Source organism: Pelmatolapia mariae, linkage group LG13 (genome assembly GCF_036321145.2).
Source record: "Pelmatolapia mariae isolate MD_Pm_ZW linkage group LG13, Pm_UMD_F_2, whole genome shotgun sequence".
Taxonomy (NCBI): domain Eukaryota; kingdom Metazoa; phylum Chordata; class Actinopteri; order Cichliformes; family Cichlidae; genus Pelmatolapia; species Pelmatolapia mariae.
In genome coordinates, this window is record NC_086238.1 from 7,184,284 (window position 1) to 7,202,455 (window position 18,172).

At 38.5% G+C, this 18,172-nt stretch overlaps 2 protein-coding genes across 4 annotated transcripts; one reads left to right on the forward strand and one right to left on the reverse strand.

Annotated features, from left to right (window-relative positions):
- Positions 1-1,538: 1,538 nt before the first annotated feature.
- eef1akmt2 (EEF1A lysine methyltransferase 2) lies at positions 1,539-7,480 on the reverse strand. The gene is made up of 6 exons (XM_063491633.1): positions 7,347-7,480; positions 6,890-6,955; positions 6,686-6,800; positions 5,124-5,231; positions 3,660-3,876; positions 1,539-1,788 (listed from the first exon to the last, which is right to left on the reverse strand). The coding sequence occupies exons 1-6, from the start codon at positions 7,454-7,456 to the stop codon at positions 1,691-1,693; spliced, it is 714 nt and encodes a 237-aa protein (XP_063347703.1). The 5' UTR covers positions 7,457-7,480; the 3' UTR covers positions 1,539-1,690.
- A 60-nt stretch (positions 7,481-7,540) lies between these two features.
- Positions 7,541-17,655, forward strand: abraxas2 (abraxas 2, BRISC complex subunit). Of its 3 annotated transcripts, none has more exons than XM_063492121.1 (9): positions 7,541-7,636; positions 10,499-10,589; positions 11,548-11,584; positions 12,057-12,123; positions 12,419-12,609; positions 12,889-13,008; positions 13,608-13,692; positions 13,816-13,933; positions 14,238-17,655. In XM_063492121.1, the coding sequence occupies exons 1-9, from the start codon at positions 7,565-7,567 to the stop codon at positions 14,807-14,809; spliced, it is 1,353 nt and encodes a 450-aa protein (XP_063348191.1). In that variant the 5' UTR covers positions 7,541-7,564; the 3' UTR covers positions 14,810-17,655. The 3 variants fall into 3 exon arrangements, with proteins under 3 accessions (XP_063348191.1, XP_063348188.1, XP_063348190.1); XM_063492118.1 differs by having other exon boundaries at positions 7,557-7,636; positions 12,886-13,008; XM_063492120.1 differs by lacking the exon at positions 7,541-7,636 and having other exon boundaries at positions 10,496-10,589; positions 12,074-12,123; positions 12,886-13,008.
- Positions 17,656-18,172: the final 517 nt, after the last annotated feature.

Here is an 18,172-nt window from a genome sequence, read left to right on the forward strand (position 1 = left end):
GTGAAAAAACATAAATATTTGAAGTATCACACTTGAGAAGTTGAAATGAAAGCATGGTATTCGTGCTGGTAGTGCAGCCAGTGGGTTATGGCACAGAGTCTAAAACCTTATAGGTTAACATTATGAATGGAATAAAAGTGTAGCTTGAGCCATGTGCCAACCCAAAGGCTGTGAAAGCGCTGATGAGGGTAAATCTGCTGCAGACTACAGCTTAGTTCAAACCAGCAAGTTTCTTGTCTAATTTTCCTTCATGATTGGGTGGCTGGAAATAAAATATTTTTAAAGATGAAGGAATGAAATTAGTCGAGCTCTTTTTTTTTTAAAGATAATTTGAGTTGATGTAACTGTCTACCTGGGGTTTTTTTTTGTGTGTGTGGGGGGGGGGTGCTTAGAAGTATAAAGGAATATATTTTTATTTGATTTTTTAATGCCCCCCCCCCCCCCCCCCCCAAATTCATTTAAACAGGTGTTAAACTTTTCTGACTCATAAGAGCTTCTTAACAACTTAAAAAAATAGACACAGAAAGATTAAATGTTGATAAAAGTAAAGGACAGCCTATTTAGCTGAAGCTCAATGAAGCACATTTCTCTTCATGGGAAAATCTCTGTGAGAGCTTCAAATGTGGGCATAACATGCACATCCAGGCAGGATATCCAGAGCCTTGTAAATTTCCAGGCAGTAATTCTTGTAAAGCTTGCATGTGTTTACTCAACAGCATGCCTCAACATCGACAGCTCCCATTGGGCCACTGTCCCAGCCTGCAATTAGGATCCAGGGTTTGGCAGTTATTAATGATGCCATTGAGAAAGGAAATGGCAGACAAGCATTCCTCCTACTGAAGCCGTGGCCTCTTGCTTATTCATTATGCTAGCACCTCTTAATCACAGTACCCAGGACCCCCAAGTGCCACTTGCTTCCAGTTTATCCAATTAGTTAGGGGCTTCTTTGCATGGTATGAAAGATGACTGTAATTAAGAACCTTGTTAGGCTGAACACTTGTTTTCTGCGTGTCAGGACTCATAACGGGGTCACTGCAAAGCAACTTTAAAGGTCAAAAGATGATTTATGGAATAAGGAAAAACACTGAGTACAAGCTACTGCAGAGATGACATAATGCATTTTTCCCATAAGCTTGTGATCACAAATCAAATCAAACACTGACTTACTGTCTGGATGCCTTTCTGCTACAATCAGCTTTGACGAAGCTATATTTCCATTAAATATTGTCCACTGGATTAAATAATGTTGTAACAGACAGAAAGACTTTGGATGGACATGTCATATCAAACTAAATTATTTAACCAACCGTTTCAATGAAAACCTCTTCTAATATAAACCTAACTGTGTATACATTGTGTGTCAACTTCGTTAACTCATTTAATCAGTTAACGTCATGGAATTCAGCACTTTTTAAAGTACAGACAAACATCAGTATTATATGTATGTGCATTTCTGATCATAAACTTTTAAAATAAATATTTCTAAATGGGTGTTTAGTTAATATGCATTTAGTAATGAGGCTGATTGGAAATGAAAGGAAGCAAGAAAAAAAAGAGGTTTATTTTAAGAAAAAAAACCCATCCCACTCCGTTGATCAACTTTGTTTCATTACACAGTCAAAAAAAAAAAAAGAGTTTTAAAGTGCAAAGATGTGACGATTTCCTGTGGTGATATCCTGTCTGATGTAAATCAATGCACTCTTTTGAAGATGAGCGCTGCTACACTGTTGCCCGTCTTGCCTCCAAATTGGAAAGTGGGTGTAGACAACTCCTGCACAAACTCAAATCCTGTGAAGCAACACAAAGAAAATGTGCAAGTTATGAAATGTACATTGCAAAAAACTAGCAGATGGCCAGAATCTTTTATCATCTTCTGTGGTTTCGTTACTAAAAAAAGGAGCAGAACCGAGTGAAGATCCATTGACCATCTGTGACGCTTCCTGGGGGGCTAGTGAAGACAGGCTGTCACTGTGAAAGATGAGATCTCAGAAAGTAGTGGGCCCTCCTCAGCCAAAGTGGACATTGCTCAACTATTAGGTGGAAATGACTTAGGACCAACTTAATTGATGACAGCCAATCACATTCAAAACATTAAAGAACACCCTCTTTTAATTGAGGAAAGCCCACATTGTGGTCTACAGAGACTCCTTATTCAGTCACAAGGCCCTCTGGCCCCCTGCAGGCTCTCCAGAGTGACTGCAATGAAGGAACAGATGACAGCTTATCTTACTGAAATTTTGACTTAACAGGCTCTTTTTGCCTGGAGCTTAACAACCTGCCAGGTAGCGATTGTGGAACTGTCTGTCTGTTAAATGAGAATGAGACAACAAAAAAACCAAATATAAAGCCGTTACAAATCAAAGAGACAACTCTAAATCATACTGCTGCACACCCAAATGATCAACATGTTTTGACAAATGCTTTAACCCATTTACAACTCAGCAAGTGTGCCTGTAAAGTCCCTGAGAACCCTAAAAAAAAAAAAACCCATAGAAAATAGGTCACTCAAGAAAGCTGAACTTATCAATCCTTTAAGTAAAAACAACAACAAACCCCAAACAAACAAATTTAATGTATTCCCTTTCTCATTAAAAAAGAAAAAAACAAAACAAAACAAAACAAAACAGCCAAGCAGGTTTTTGTGTGATTTACTGCAGCAAATTCTTGATCCGGGTTAGGTCGTCAGCAGGTCAAAGAAATAATTCACTCCCTTATCTTAAACAATGTTAGGACTCGCTTATTAAAAAAAGAACCCCATGACATTACTTGAAGTTAAAAGCTCCACTAAAGCCTTAGTAAAGTGTTTTAAATACATTTAGATATTTAATTAATATTTTTTCAACACAAAATACCAAAAGGTGCATATATAATTTTCACAATTTTCCAAGACCAGTGCACTGGCCTTTTGCAACACCATATAAAAAAAATAAATAAATCAGGAAGCATTTAAGTAATATCAAGGTAGAGTCAAAAATGCCAGAGGAATTAATTAACATAATCCTTGGCTGCATAATTAAATGCGTGATCAAAGGTCAGGTTTACTTAAACTGTCTAATGGGCCTGATGTAGCCCATTTGCTTCAAGGTTCAATGTAATTCACTCACAAATGCTCTTCTTCATACCTTAGCTGTAGCAAGTGGTTATTTGAGCTACTGTTGCCTTCTTGTTGGCTTGAAGCAGTCTAGCCATTCTCCTTTGACACCAACAAGCCAATTTTCTCCCAGGAGAACATCCACTCACTGGTTATTTTCTCTTTTTTTGGATTATTCTCATGAAATCCTAGAGATGCCTGTGTGGGTAAATCCCAGCAGATCAGCAGTTTCTGAAATATTCACAGCAGCCCATCTAGCATCAACAACCATACCACATTCATAGTCACCTAAAATCACCTTTCTTCTCCATTCTTTTTCTCGGTTAAATATAAGCAGGTCATCTGGATCATGTTAACATGTTAACTTGGGTTGCTGCCATTTGACTGGCATTGATATCAGCATTTAACAACAATATGGCCAGTGAGCATGTACATATTTTTAAGGCGTTCAGGTCTTCATCATCCCGTCTTTGAAATTTCCGCCAACACAAAACTGATGTGACATTTAATACCAATCCTCAGCCATGACAACTCAGTGCACTCCAAACAATAATTATTTTTTTCTCACCTTCACTGAATCTGTCAAGTAGCTGCTCTTTTGTCCAATTACAGGAAGTGATGGCAAAGAATCCATTATCCTTTAGAACATCTTTTAGGGCTTGGACATATTGTCTTTTGCCCTCGTTGGTGTTGACTGGGTTTAAGCTTATTGCATCAAATGTTCCTTTGTCGATACAGACGTCAAAACCTTTCAACTCCTTTGGACAACTTAAGAAGTCCGTCTCCTAAAATAAAGAAAAAGCGAGAAGGTAAAAATGTAGTGATCAACACTACAGAAATGTGTACAGTTACCTGCAGAAGAAATCTTTCAGCAGATCCCAAGATGAAGTGTGCTATACTTCAATGGTTTACTTTAAAACTAAATTCCAACTGTTGACATGACAGCACTTAATTCTGCTGAGGGTTCTGGCCCACCATACCACTAGTGAAAGGACTCCTTTATCTGGACAGATGGCTGAACACCAGATCTCTGGGGTGAGCTCTAGAGCTACCTACTCACGACACATATTAGATTTATGGAGGAGGATCAACAGAGATTCCCTGAGGACAGGTACAGCTATATACTGCTACAACTGACTTTAGTGTGAGTCTGTAAAATAGAAAAAAAATAAGTGGGAAGACGTTGTAGGAATGCGTGAAGGTGAAAGTGTCAAAGGAGCAGTAGACAGTGACTAAAGGAAACTGCAAAGGGGTTCTGACATAGTTCTAAGAATGACCTCTGAGCGACAGGCACATTCATACAACTTACGTTGGCAGTTGTGCAGAAATGACCCAGATGCCAACATACATATTTCTCTCTCACATACAACCACTGAGCCCTCCCCTGCACAGCTAAGGTCAATATTGACTTCAGTGGCAGCCTTTCTGCACAAGCAGAGCACGCAGCATCATAGGTGTGAAATGCATACAACATATATGCAACTGTATTATGCATGAAGGAGTGGAAAAGTCACTCATCACAACCCTTATAGACCAGCCAGCATTCATAACTTGTTTTTCTTGCATGTATATGATAGAAGATGTGTGTTAAAGCCTGCCAAGTTATTTGGGGTATGAGGTTGGCAGACATCCACCACATTCAAGGCCTTCTTCCTATCCAACTCTCCCACATAGTAAACACAAGAAAGTTTCCTCCAACCTTCCCAGGCTCTAGGTTGGCTCACTGTATGCTGAAAACTATATTGTATTATTGGAACTTAGGAGGGATTCATTTTGTATCAAAGGGTGATTTGTACACTGCAGAAAAAAAGATTCACTTAGCCCTCCAAATATTTATGCAGAATCAATTAAAAGGTTTAAATGCTACGATCATCACTGAGTGGCAGCAACTTAATGCACAAAATCCACACATATTTAAAATTTCAGTTATAAAGTGTGTTTGGCGTTACTGCTGGTCATTTCTGTGAACATGAACACAATGTATCATCTTCCTTACGAATTTAAATGAAATCCAAATCTTGACAGGACACACCTTTACAGTGACATCTGTCAGGTTCTCTGCCTGAAGCACACTTCTGGCCAATTCGACAGACGCAGGAGAATAATCTATGCCGGTCAGATTCTTGTATCCATGTTTGGCCTGGTGGGGGGAAAAGCAAACAAATAAAAAATAAATTATGAACAGTTACAATAATAACCTTTGTCCTTACTAACATGTCTGTAAAGGTTTAAACTAAACAATTTATGTGATTTGGCCCTGCGTGTGCTGGTAAAAACAGGACACTGAGTTAGCTGCTTGTAAAACTACTTCAGAGGAAAAGCAATAATGACAAAAAGATAAGGGATTTTGTATTAGAGTGGTACCAGAAGCGCCAAGTGTTAACAGAGGAAGGCATGGAAATGGGAAATATACATTAGCTGTAGATTTTTGGTTTAATAGCTGTGGATAAGATAGTTTGCAAAAGTCTCAGTTTCATTCTGGTAAGAAAAAAAAAAACAAACTACAACTGGGTTGGATGCATTTCAGAAAGTCCATGACCATCATGAATTAACTGTGATTAACCACAATTTTATTGGAAAGCAGAGTTCAATCCCACTAGCTGCACCTAGTCTGATTATTGTCAGACATGCCGAATCAAGAAATTACTTAAATAGACTAAGTAAAGAAAGCTAAAAGGTCTCAAAACCCAAGGCATCATGCCAAAATCTCTGTTCTTGAGGGTTTTTTTAAAAGACAAAAAGACAGTGAAAGTCACTGACATGTTTAGGTCTAGAAGGGGTCACAAACCAATTTTTTAAGGTTTTGAGACTCCAGTGAACTGCAGTAAGAGCCAATAACCACAAATAGAGAAAACTTGGAACAGTGGTGAACCTTCCAAGAGCAGATAGATGGGAGAGTTCCAAGACAAAAATCACTGCTGAAAAAAAAGATCACAAGAGCATGTTAGCCAAAAAAAAAAAAAAAAAAATCTTGATGAATATTCTGTGGACTGATGAGAGTAATTGTAAACTTTTTGGAAGGTTTGTATCCCATTCCATCTGTCTAACTAACACAGCAAGTCATAGAGGGACCATCATAGCAACAGTCAAACATGGTGGTGGTAGTGTGACAGTCTGGAGCTGCTTTGCTGCTTTAGGAACAATGAATAGAACAATGAATTCTGCTCTTCTACCTCCTCAGGGAGATTCTCTAGCCAGCCACCAGTTTGTGTCCTAAAGCTCAAACACACATGGGTTATGCAGCAGGACAATGACTCGATGATTTGGAGTGGTCTAATCAAAGTCTGGACTTAAATCTGATTGAGATAATGTGGCATGACCTTAAGCAGGCCATTCGTGTGCAAACCCTCCAACTGTGTTCAATTTTTTAAAAAAAGAAAAGAAAAGAAGACTGGGATAAAATTCGCTATATTCATAGCAATATGAAAGACTCATTGCCAGTTATTGCAAATGCTTGATTACAGTTCTTGCTGGTAAAGCGGGCACAATCAGTTATTAGGTTTATGGGGCAATTACTCTTTCACATAGGGCCAGGTAGCATCGTATACATAAAAGAACAAACATAAAGTGTCATTAATTTTACTTTATTCATACCAGCTCAACTAAAAAAGCTCCATTTCCAGTGCCAATGTCAAGAATGGCAGCATTTTCTGGGATCTTCACTTTGTCCATCCATCGCAGCACACGGCTCATGCTTTCCTCACCAAACCTTTTAAGAAGCCACAGGTTATTGTGAAGTGAAGCAAGCCATCAGTTTGTCTCAAGAAATTATTATGGCTATGACCACTGCATTATTACCATATCTCACCAACATCTCCAATATCGTTGAACGTCTCAAGCTCTTTTTGGTATGCATCATCCCAGCTGCAAACCCCAACCCCCCAGATCATTTGTTAATGCTATGGCATACACATGACATGCTGTTAGGTCAAAACAAATTACTCAGGTAGCTCAGTAAATAAATAAGTCAGCAGCATGAAGCTAAAAAGCTCGTATTTAATGCTTGCTTAATCTATTCTAATTTAATGGTTTAAGTGTTACACATTTCTACTTATACCATTCGCTCTATCAATGGTTACCTGTAAGCTTGTAACTAAGAATTAAACCTCTTCATGCTCGATTTGTTGGCTTTGTGTTTATCTTATAGCACAGTGGACAAAATGTGAAAAGTGACTCTGAGAGTTTTATCCGCTAGCTAACTGTGTAGCCTGACACAAGACGTCCACCATCATAAATTTACGTTACAAACACTCACAACTCTTTAGTTCCGAGTTTGGACGTCCCAAAGTCATTTTCTGAGCATCGGTCTTCCTCGGAATCCGATATATTTTCACAGCCACGCGTGCTCTCTCCGGCGTCTTCCATGCTTGTCTAGCCTGTCAAGACGTATCCTACAGTTCCCACAAGACTTTGCGTCTAAACGGCGTGCTTCCAATCGCAGGGGTCATCGGGATTGATAGGGATGTTTCCATCATGGCGGCATCCATTTCAGGTTATACTTTTAGTTCTGTGTGTTATCACAGCGCCAACAGCAACGCGGATCATGTAAGTCTTTTATACTGTGCTTACAAACTGTCATGCGATGGTTGCTGAGACGTGTGTAGCTCAACGGTGTGTCTGTTCGTTCACCGGCGACGTTAGTTTGTATTGTTTTTTTTTCCAGTGTCATCATCCTGTTGCTGGCTAGCTAGTATTGGTTCCGTCTATTTACCGGCAAGTATGATTTAATCAGAGTGTTCAGTTTGGGCAACATGATCACAGGGATAGTAATCTTAGGGTGATGTCATGTGTTACAGTGGCACAACTGTAACATATATCGCCATAATTTTGCCTATAAAAGAACACCTGTTATTTCTATGGAGGCAATCTTATTGGGAAAGTTTAGATTCCAGGAAATACCCCGTACTACTTAGCATGCTAGCTAAGCTACCAAGTTAAGTGACTTCCGTGTATAGGTACTCCTAAAATTTAAAGACATGTCGATCTTTTATTTTAAAGGAATTTGCTATGTCCTCAAAAACGAGATAACGCAATAAATCAAAAAACGGGGTTACACAAACAGATTTGTTTCTCTTGTTTCCGCATTGCTAGATTAGCTTGGTAGCCAAATCGCTGATTTTCACTCTTAAGTCACCAGTGTGTCTATTTAAACGGCTGGGATGCGCAGATTTGTTTTTCTTTATTTTCTTTAAGAACATCGAAGAAACGTGGTCGGTGAGAAATGATTTTAATAGCATATGTGAAATAAGGAAACCAAGCTGCCGACAGCCTCTGTTCACATCCGTTCTCCTCTTTTAAAAGTCGCCCCTGAGCAGGTGGATAGTTGCAGCTTGACTGGGCTGCAAGTCTGACTGCATTCCTGGCATAGGCAGAAAGAGCTGATTGTTTACCAGCAGCTGACGCGACCGAATGTTCACACAGGAACAAAAAGTGTATTTGTTGTTTAATATTACAGGTTACAAGGAGTCTTTTAATTGCAGTGGACTTATTTCACAGCAGATATTTTGACATGTAGTCTTAGGTAAACACAGGTGTTACTAATAACATTTTGCCTTCAGGTTACTGAGGTTACCATTCCCACAACGTCGGTTAGAGCCCACTTCTCGCATAAAAACTAAAGGCAACTGGGCCTTTGAAACTAGCTCTAAAGACTGTTTTAATTTGTTTTTACTCGTGGTTTGGTCAAACCCGCCATAAATGTTTTCAATTTCTGTTATTACGACTGTTTTGCTGTTGTTAGAATTTAGTTATGTTTTTAATAATTTTATTATGTTGCATGATTATGTAAGTCCTATGTTTGCAATCGGGTTTTTGAGACCTGGATTGCCAATAAATGTGCTCGTAAAGCCCTTTAGGTCAACTTCTGTTGTTTTAAAATGTGCTATAGAAATACGCTGACCTGACTTGATATTAATGACAGTTTGTTTTCTAGAATAGAAGGTGATTAGTTACATGTGTTTACCTACTGTGAAATAGGTCTGGTTTATGTTGTTGTTTGCTATGGACAGTAGAAATGTATCAGATTCCAATTTTCAGCACATACAAATAAAAATCACATTTTCTTGAATGCAAGATATTGTCTTCATAATAAAACAAAATATGAAAGATTACTCGTCTCCATAATTTTCCTGATGGTGCTTTGATTCTTTTATTGCTCATAGTGAGGCTGCTGGCTTGCAGCCAGCTCTGAGCACTAGATAACTTTATGTTTAGCCACTTTGTTAGCTTCTTTAAAATGACCATGTTCAGCTGGGTGAGCACGATTTGATTAGGTTTGGTTTGATTAGGTTTGTTGTTGCAAATGTTTTTGCGGTGCTCCTCCAGTGGTTTAATTTGACAGACTTTTTTACTCATTTTACCACTAATCGCATGTCAGCATGTGGCTGCATATGCATGAAACAGACCAGCTTGAAGTCAGCCATATGGGAGGCTGAGAATGCTAAAAATCTGATTCCTGTGTAGTGCCAAAAAGTGATTTCAGGTATTTGCCAAAAGCAAATGACTTGTTGGCCTATATTCTGTCAAACACACTTCAAGCATATCTATCACATTGGCATGAACTCATTTTCAGGTAGGTAGAACATTCCCATCACAACGTAGAAGTTGCAGTGTTTTGTCAAAGTGGCTTTTATATATCCTTTATTTATCCACATAAAAATTCTCATGGTGATTCTGAATGTCTTTTTCTGAGAGAGATCTGGCCAAGAGGGCAGCAGAAATTGCAAAAAATGTAATGGTTCTATAAAGATATTTTAAGTTACCAAAAAGGACCGGATGATTTACTGTGTAAAACAAAGAATAGATACAATAACACGGAGTCATAACGATACTTGTAAAACAGGTCATTTGTTTATTTTATGTATGACTCCTTTGTAAATCCTATTTAGTACAGCCTGTTCACCACTCTTAACAAAGATCCGGGCATCTCTAATGGAAGAGTGTTATTAGCAGAATTAGTAATCTAGTGATCTTTATTTCACATCATGTGTTGCATTTATTACTAAATGACTTGTGACTTCATCATTTGATCAGATCATTTTATTTTTATAACACATATAAAAACAACAGGAGTTGGTCCAAAGGGCAAGAATAGGTTAAAAAAACATAAGGGCAAAAATGTAGAAGCTGTTGGGTTGATAATCCAAATGACTTGGAGTTATAAAATGGAGTATTAAGTTTAAAAGCCAACCTATGGAGAATTTGAGGAGTAAAGCAGGATTTTTAAAATAATAGGGAATGTGAACATTTATGTAATTATGGGTTTGTTGTTGTTTTTTAATGTTTTTGTTTTGTTTTTTTGTTTTTATCAGGTAGAGACAAACAAACTTATGCTTAAACCGTTAATTAATTAGGAAATTAATAACACTAGTGTCTTAACCACTATTCTGTGAAAACATCTTTACACAGGAGGGCTTCCTATTAGGAGATGTAAGGCAAGAAGAGACTGTGAGCATCAGTGACACACAGATCAGCAGTGCTGAACTGCTACAGGTAGTAGGTAAGCCCTGAAACAGACTAAACACTTTTGCGTTGACCGATTAACACCGGACAGAGAAGCTCACACATCACAGTTTTAAACAACCTTCTCATGGCACACATGACAGCGGGAAATGAGCAGATTAAAATTAATTACTGGTATTTCAATTGTCATGCTTTGATGTTAGGGTTTTTGTATGTGTTTGCTGACTCTGTCACACTGCCATGGCTTATTGAGAAACTTCCATTTCCTGAGACAGCGCAGGTGTATACAGACAAATGTTAACGTCCCTTTTACTACCTTGTAACTTTTATTGACTCCAAAACTAAACTTATTTAATAATAATAAATGTAATTTAAAAATATCTACATTTACATCACATCATCCCTGCTAGGACATAGGATGTTTAAGGACTTTGGGGAAAAGGAAAACATTATGAGTCTAATATTATTCAGTTGGGCAGTCAGGCATTTTAAATTGGGGAAATTCTCTGTAAGGTGTTACTGAAGATTTTTTTTAATTTTTATTCTTTGTTGAGTGGAGTTCTTAGGTTTACTGCTTCCTGACTTTCTACTCATACTTCAGTGTTTCTAGAAATGACAGTCAGTGTTCTTATTGTTTACTACATATTCTCGTGCTTCTGCTTATTTTATTTTATTTTGCTTATGATCTCCTCTTAAAGTATTTGGAATAGCAAGCAAGTGTAAAATAATCAGCAAGAGAAGCGTTTCTGCTTTGCAAGGTCATGTTTGCTGATTGTGGGGCCCTATAGACATTTTTTTTTTGTTCATATAAGTTACACGTGTCTTGTTGAATTTGATAAATACACCAGTGTCGATGACATCTCATTGATGTTGTTTTGTGTTATATATTTAAATTGTGGGTCTACATGTTGCCTTAAATTTGCATCACACTCATAAAGATTTGCATACATGATGATAAGTAACTAAAGAATCTTGTCACTGCTTATTTTCACCAGAAATCCATCACCATGATCCTTGTGCACAGTTGTTTAGGTAAGATATGACCTTTGTTCACTTAAACAGGTTTCATTCGGTGTTCACTGTACAGTACACAGTATATGTACTAGTTTTTTGTTGTAATAGTGTAGTACAGACATTGTTTCATCCAAGCTAACATTGTACATCAACAATTCGGTCCATTAGGGATTTAGGAAAACTTGATGTAAAACTTTGTTGTAACACACGCTTAACAAGGTAAGGTAGGTGGATGAATTCTTACTGTCTAACTCATTGAAAACATGTGTTATTGTTCAGTCTCATTTTTTTTTCTCTCAAAAAAACTGAGTATGTACAGAGTAGCTTATGGTATTGACAGTTTAGATGATTACAGCTAAATCCATTTTAACACATGCTGTATTAATTTGCCGTTGGACAGTAGATGGCCCCATATGACAAGGCTAAAGCAGAGGAGGCGTGGGAACATGATGAATACATTTAAAACCTGTTTCTTCCTCTCTCTCATCAGCTTTTATGACTACGCAGGTAAAGTCAATGAAGAAAGTCTCAACAGCATTCTTAAAGATAGACGGAAAGTAAGTGAACTCTTTTTTGTGAGACGACTGAATTGCTGTGAAATGTCTTGTTACATTTATGCTGAAAGTAATCATAACAAATCCTATTTGTGAAATCATCATTGCGTTGAGATTAATGGCATTACACCTCCTTACATATGGATGTACAAGTAATGACCTAAAAGTTTCTATTTTTGCAGACATACTATGATGCCTTTTGTTCATTCAGCCTCTGCACATACTTGGTACTTTGTCCTAAACAGGGCATAGAGAGGCTTGAGCACATTTTAAAAGAGTTTTTTCTGTGGCCGTGCAGAATGTCATTGGTTGGTACCGGTTCCGAAGGAATACGCAGCAGCAGATGTCGTTCAGGGAACAGATCATCCACAAACAGCTGACCCAGCTGCTCGGTGTACCCGACCTCGTCTTCCTTCTTTTTAGCTTCATCTCCACCGCCAACAGCTCCACACACGCACTGGAATATGTGCTCTTCAGACCTAATCGAAGGTAATGACAGCTTTTGATAAATTATTTGCCTTATCCACAGTTAATGCATTTCTGTGTCAATGGGATTGTATTGTGAATTGGTATCAAAAGATAATCTGAGTTAAGCTATTAAAAGAAAAAAATGGATTGGTGCTACTTGTTACTTCCGATAACAAGCTGGTGCAGAATGGACTTTTTAAAGATGTGTAAATGGCAAATTATGAAGCGCAACATAGTGTTTGTTTCCTGAAGAAGTTTTTCATGGTTTAAAAGTACTAACTGGTCATATCCACTCAGTAGGTACAACCAGAGGATTACACTCTCAATCCCAAACCTTGGTAACACGAGCCAGCAGGAATACAAAGTCTCTTCAGTTCCCAACACCTCACTTAACTACGCAAAGGTCATTAAAGAGCATGGGTAAGGCCTGAATTACCAGTTTGTTTTGTTTTGTTTAACTGTTTATCCTATGCCACTGGTAACTACCATTTTTGGGGGTACGGATTGTACAGCCATTTTTCTCCTCTGATAAGAATGGGGCTGCAGCGTCCACCTGTGTTTCACCTGATGCCATAGTATAGTTTACCCTTAAGGGCATAATTAGCAGCTAAATCCCAATGTGTGTATGTGTTTATGAAAGTTTATGGTTGACATTTTGTGCAAGTAAGATCAGCATATATTTGTTGGTGACTGCAGTGCAAAGCTGGTATGTGAAGGCCTGCACGTGCTTCATCTCTTATTTCTGTTTTTGTATCTAAACTTAGACCCTCTGTTTCTGCTGTGGAAGAGTACCGTGTGTGTTACAGGAAGAGTTTGGTCAGGCCTGTCTCTTCAGCTTATTCAGCTTGTACTTTGAAGAGTCAGTGGTTAGCTACGGTTTAACTTTACTATAGAAGACAGCAACAAAAACCACAATTTATCTGTGGTCTTGATTGATAAAATATGTAGGTTTATGCTGTGTATCGTTTTGTTTTCTTGAAAGATGTGTTTGAAATCTTTTTTGGTGAATATGTCTGCAGGGCTGAATTTTTTGACAAAGACGGTGTGATGAAGGATATCCGAACAATATTCCAAGTCTACAGTGCACTACAAGATAAACTGCAGGTGGGTTGAATAATTCCTGTTATTTCACCTAAAACATTTTATGAACTTCTTTAAGCAGTAGAATATTTATTTTATTTTGCATGAGATTTTATTTTTCTGATAAATTTTTTGCCCTATTTTTAGGCTGTTTGTGGTGAGGTAGAACAAAGTGAGCGTGTTAAAGAGAAAATTCAAGAGGAAGTGAACAAACTCAAACAACAAATTGCTCTCAGGAAACGCAAGACTGCAGAAGAGGAGAGAAGTACGTAACTGATTTGCATTCAGTATACTGGATTTATGTCATTAATATTTCAAATGTGTGCTGCTTTAAATTTTAGAACCACAAATTTGGGCTTAAACTTGGATGCAGACAGTGAACTAACATCCTGTAAATTATAACATCCTTTTAAGCTAATAGCTAATAATGCAAAGCTACACATTCAGAGAATTTCAGTTTTAAGTTTTTAAGTTCATGTTAGACCAGTCAACAGTTAATATGCATATAAGTGGCATTTACATTTACCTTACATGTTTTTAATAGCTACATCTTTCTCTTTTCTCTGCAGGGCTCCGTGAAGCCCAAAATGCAGACTCCCATTCCACTCCAGAGGAGAACACAGAACCTTGTGAGGGTTCTCCGCTGTCCGGGATAACTTTCCCCACACCCTCTGCTCCGGAGCGGCCCAGTACCTCACCTAACCCACCATCTTACACTGACCTCATGTCCCAAGATGACTCTCTCCTGCCCTCTTCTTCCCCCCCTACTAGTGCTGCTCTGTTACCCCGGCCCCAAGCTGTGGGCTCCCCAGGACACCCTACCCCTGGCCCTACGGTGATGGGCTTGGGTCTTGGCCACGGGCTGGGCCTGGGCCTCAGCGCAAGTTCAAATCCCGTTACCACTCCCAGCACTCCGTACCTTGGCAATGGTGATGGCTCAAGCTCTGACTCGTTAGACAGACAAGCTGCAGGGCAGGAAGACGATGAGGAGGAGGAGGATGACGATGAGGACAGTAGCGAATATGAGAACTTAGTGAGCGAAGGTGCTCACCTGCCAATGGTCTCTGCCAGCGTTTTAGCTCAAGGTCGACCAGCTGCCCTCAGCCCTGACGGGGATGCTCGTGGCTCGCAGGCCACATAAAAAAACAACAAACAAAAAAACAAGCCACAGGATGTGTAAGGGACACAAATATGTGACACACCTTGAGAGGTGGGCATCGGAAGCAATCAAAGATGGGCAAATACAGACAAAAAGAAGTGCCAGTCCTGAAAGTGAAAGGCATGTGCAAGTGATGTCCCACTGTGTGTATTCTTGTCTTAGTCTGATCTCCATTTTAAGGGGAAACCTACTAGGCTTTGCAGGCTTAAACAGGTGCATCTCACTGGGTGAAAAGTCGTTTGTCTTTATGTTTTGTTTCAAAGTGGGCCGGTTTTGGTATTTAAGTGTGGCGTTGTTGGATTTCAGGGCGAGCAGTGAAGATTTAAACATTATTCAGGCCAACTGGTTGGCTAAGAGATTAGCCCATGCTTTCTGTATGTTAAGTGTATATCTTTTTGTTTCAAATTTGGATCACTGACTTTAAGCACCCACTCTTACATTGCCTCTTGCACTATTTTTGTTTTCTTGCTTTCTTCTACACAAACCAACTATGAAAATGAAGGGAAAATATTCCGCGGCCTTCAAACAATTTTCAGTGAAGTAGGCAAATGGTTGTTTACTTTTTAATTTTAAGAAAGAAATATATGTGTAACTAGAATTTATTCAATGTGCACATTTTGTCTTTTCGATTTTCAACTTGTTAGTGTCTTTTCCATGTTTCACGGTCTTTAATTAACCGTACCGTTGCCTATTAAAATAATGATTCGATTTCAAACAAAATTTACTCTGCCACTTCTAGGATGGGTGCTTTTATATATATATATACACATATATATTTTGTCAGATTAACAGTTGATCTAATTTGACTGACAGTGTCAATGTCTCGTTCTTCTAGGATAACACTGAAATTGTATGCGCTTTGCTGCACTTAACAAAATTTTAGATTTCTTTAATAATGTGCTATACCAATGCTGACATGTTGTGCCACTTGAGTAGTCCTCTTTGACCACCCTGAGCCAAAATCAGCTCAGCTCTTTTGCATTGTATGGGGTTCACAGGGCAAACAGTGTACTGTAGCTTTACTAACCAGATGCTTATGGTTCCCTTCTGCTGCTGCATCACACACAGAGAGCTGCCACTAAAAAAGAAAAATTGCATCCATCTGTACTTCTTCATATAAAAACCTGGCTGCTGCTTCCACTTTACAGTGCTGGTTTTCTCAATACTACTGACCATGTTTGTGTTCATTTAACCACTTTGAACTTACTTCTCACTAATATGTTCTTTATTAAAATCATAATGGAATTATGGCTGGCACCCCTGTACAGTGTGAATTGCAACTTTGGGAACAGAGACTGAGCAATCACCTTCACGTTTTTGCGTAGTTGAATGCAGACCTCATGTGTTGTGACCTGCCTGATTCAGTGTAAAGTATAAGGACCTGGTTTAATGTGATGAAAACATCATGACCTTGCTTCAGTGCCTTCCACTCAGGGCAGTTTCAGTCTGCACACAAAACACATTCACAGACCTCTCTTTGGGGGGGAAAGTTGTATTTTAAAAAAAAAAAAAAATACTGTGTTGTGTTTGCAATAATCAACTTCCACGTTTTTTGTTTTTTTTTATTTTAATTGAGCCTTGCAGTTTAATGCATGCATTTCCATAATGTCATGTTTTGTCTCCCTGAAACTGTCTTTTCTGCTTCCCAAAGATGTTTTTTTCCCTCTTTTTACCTTTCCTGGTGGCTTCTGAGTGGATGTGTATCTTAATGTTGCAACTGTGACTGCTTGCTTTATTATTTGAAACTGGAAACATAAATGTAAAGTCAGAACGAATCTGTGTCACGACCTAGCAGCACCCAGGGCAAAGTTGGTGAGGTGACAAACAGCTTTTTAAACCTCTGGCTCATTTGAAGACAGCCATAGTGAGAGTGGTGGGGTTTTTTGTTGTTTTTTTGTTTTTTTTTTTGGGTGGGAGGGGTTCTCTAGACATTATTATATTAAGCATGGAATGGATGTTTGCACTGTTTGTGGAGGTTGTTTGACATAGTGAGGAGGTTGCACTCAGTTTGGAAGACATTTCAGGGTGGAGACACTTTGCCTTGTGAACAAGCTCTGCTTTATTTACACAGCCTGTTTTATGTCTTTTTTTTTTCTTTTTCTTTTTTTTTTTCTTTTTTTTGGCCTTGGAGGCATTTGATTTGCCCTGATGTGTAATGCCAATGCATCACTGGTCAGGAACTGGCACTCAGAAATGTTGCTGAATAATCACCCAGAGTAACACAATCATGCAATGTTAAAAGAAATGATAAAATCGACTTGTTAGGAGTGTTTCCTTTGAGTACTGGAATATAATAAGGAAATAAATAATGAATGTATAGTAAACACGGGGGTGGGGTAGCATTTAAACTGAACTTACCGTATGAGCTTGTCTCAGTTGAGTGTTGTGGTATCGAGCAGCAGTTCTCAGTCTTGGTCCTCACTCTTGATCCTGGTCTTCAAGCCCTAGAAAATTTGTTTTGCTTTGTTTTTTAAAAAATCCCTTCTGCCATCCTTTCATGACCAGATGGTCAGATAGGAAACCAAAAGGGCAGAAGACCACTGGTGTAAAGAGTGAGAGACCTAACATTGTTAGGATCGTATACCTTTTAAGCTCCAATACACTCATGTACTCTTACTGTATAGGGTGACCTTTCACTTCCTCCGCCCCCAAGTGGTTCATTGCAACATAAACACCTCCCCAAAGCACAAAATCCAGAGCGCAGTTTAGATCTTCTTGGCTTTTATCTGGATTTGTGTACTTGACAATAGCTGACCAAGGACTTGCTTAGATGAGCACAGAGAATAAGGTTCTTGAACTGGGAGGATAATAAATGAGACATGCATATGTGATATAATGCCTCTTTGTTTTCTTATTGCGATGAACAGTCCTCATTGTATGCTTTAAAGTTTCCATTTTTCAAAGACATTAACATGTAAGTGGGTGTAAATCCTCATACGTGCATTTTATTTGGATGCATTGTCTTTATTATGTAAAGCAAACTTTGTGCTTAGAAGAGTTTGGGATTTCCTGGGAAGGAAAAAAAAAAGCTAGGCATAGATTTTTTTTATTTGATTATTATTTTTGTATGTGAAAAATGAATTGGGGAATCATTAATTATTGTGGAATATAAATATCTGCTTGGATGATAGGAGCTTCCCACCAATATCGTCACTAGTTTCACGCTGGGAACTGTTGGTCAAGCTGTCATGCATTACTGCAGACTGCTTGCTGCAGTATTTTTTACGATGACATCATCCTTTCGTCCCTTTTTAGGGGGGAATACCACGTGGTTGATTGCCAGAGATGCAACATATTGCGATGCATAAATTATAAAACAAACACATTTTACTCTGACTAACTAAG